At 46.4% G+C, this 2,031-nt stretch overlaps 1 protein-coding gene across 1 annotated transcript; it reads right to left on the minus strand.

Annotated features, from left to right (window-relative positions):
• Nucleotides 1-894: 894 nt before the first annotated feature.
• LOC110112064 (dehydration-responsive element-binding protein 1C-like) lies at nucleotides 895-1,742 on the minus strand. The gene has a single exon (XM_020844150.2). It carries the CDS (start codon nucleotides 1,704-1,706, stop codon nucleotides 1,065-1,067), a length of 642 nt encoding a protein of 213 aa, XP_020699809.2. The 5' UTR covers nucleotides 1,707-1,742; the 3' UTR covers nucleotides 895-1,064.
• Between the last annotated feature and the right edge of the window lie 289 nt (nucleotides 1,743-2,031).

Raw genomic sequence — 2,031 nt, forward strand, 5'->3', positions numbered from 1 at the left:
TGAACCTTTAATTGAGACGTCTCTTTAGTTCAGTATGGCATGTTCGTGGGCTGTTTTCAAGGAACGCTCGTCCCCGCTTCCTTGGAAAGTCGGTGGGAACGCTATCCATATTCACTTCCTTTCCGTCTTGCAATTTCCTAATTCCAGTCAAATTCTCTGCTCCTCTGTACTCCAGAACTCAATAGAATAACCACTACACCATCTAGAAAGTCAAGCGTGGAGATTTTCTATTGGCGCTGACCACAAATTACAGCACATGCTACCACTTTTCGAATAAGAACAACACTGCCTGCATATTTCGCCGCAATATCTGCAGGAACCATAAAGCATCCCCGCCTGCATATTTGGCCGCAATATATGCTAGATAAGGCTTCGTTTAGGGCAGTTTTTTTATTGCTTTTAAAATGAAATTTTAATGTAAAAATAAAAAAAAAATTGTACTAAAACTCCGTTTTAGAAAGCAATAAAAAAGCCGTCCCAAACGAAGCCTTAGTTTGGGATGACTTTCTTCCTGCTTCTTAAAGCTAATTTTTATACTAAAAAATAATTTTAAGAATCAGAAAGAAAGCCGTCCCAAATGAAATCTAAGACTTCGTTTGACACTACTTTCATTTATTATTTTTTCAATATTTTAAAGAAATTTTTACATTAAAAAATTGTGGTAGAAAGCATGCTATAAAAAAATCGTCTGAACGCAGTCTAAATTTGATGAAAATAATGTCTTGAAATTTTAATTAGTTGTATAATATTTAAATTACATATTAAAAAAAATCATTTATTATATCATTCAATTTTTGAGTTACTAATGTTGGATGCATAAATAAAAAGAAATTTGAATGTTGTTACCGCACTTATTTTTCAGGTAAAAAGAGAGAGAGAGGGAGAGAAATGTTGGGCTAAGGCTTGAATCAAACAAATATAAATATCTACTGGTTCATAGTTTATTACACAAACGCTGAAGCACCTGTAGCGGTGATAATAAAACAAGTACAAGTGCTGCTCAGTAAGATACATCACCTAATTTACTAGCGGAGACAAGCCACGCCACGTCATTATTATAACCGTCAAATGGAGTGACTCCACAACGGCATGTCACCACGCCATTCGCCGTCGTCCCACCCGAAGACACCGCCACCCGCCGCCGTCAACCCCGTCGGGAAGTACATACTCGAGTCCGTGGACAACATATCCGCATAATAATTATACCCATCGAAATCCATCACATCGGAAAAGGCATCATCTTGGGCCGTGCTGCTCTCGGGCTCCGTATGGGTCTGGTCCGACGGGGGCGCTTCTTCCTGCTGTTCGTGATCCGGCCTGGGGCGGAAGGCCTCGGCAGCCATGGCGGCAGCGCGCTGTATGGAGCGCGGGCTTGCGGGAGCAGGAGGAATAGGGAGGAGGCGGGCGGAGTCGGCGAAGTTGAGACAGGCTTGTCGGCCGCGGAGGGCGAGGGCGGCGACGTCGTGCGCGCGAGCGGCCATCTCCGGGGTCGGGAAGGTGCCGAGCCAGATACGGGACTTTTTATTGGGCTCGCGAACCTCGCAAACCCATCTGCCGGCGCCGCGGAGGCGCACGCCTTTGTAAACGGGATGGCGGGTCTCGCGGAACTTGGTTCGACCAGCGCGGCGCTTAGGAGGGGCTGAAGACACGGTGGCGTATTCTTCCTCGTCTTCTTCGAAGAAAAGCTCGTCGATTACTGTATCCATAGTGTGGGAGTGAGGTCGAGTGGGAGAGAAGAGCGGTGCGATTGTTGGGAAAAAGGGGAGGGAGTTTTGGGTGGTTTAAATTGGGGAGGGGACACGGAATTGCCAGCTGGGGGATGGGAGGCGGAGGTGGTGGGCCTTAGCTGTATATTTTTTTTTTTTGAACGGAGAAGGAAGAAGGGGATTTGGTGATGTGGCGAAGAGTGGAGACTGGCTGAGCTGAATGTGTCGGGGGCACGTAAGCGCGCTGGATTTGGGGCAGTTTCCGGGTGGCTTTCCGGTTTGGGTTCATGACAAATCCTGAGCGTGACCGCAATACGTGAAGTAG

The sequence above is a fragment of the Dendrobium catenatum genome, unplaced genomic scaffold (genome assembly GCF_001605985.2).
Source record: "Dendrobium catenatum unplaced genomic scaffold, ASM160598v2 fragScaff_scaffold_1638, whole genome shotgun sequence".
Lineage (NCBI taxonomy): Eukaryota > Viridiplantae > Streptophyta > Magnoliopsida > Asparagales > Orchidaceae > Dendrobium > Dendrobium catenatum.

Coding starts and splice junctions, on each gene's coding strand:
- LOC110112064 (XM_020844150.2), bottom strand. CDS start 1,706: ATGGATACAGTAATCGACGAGCTTTTCTTCGAAGAAGACGAGGAAGAA.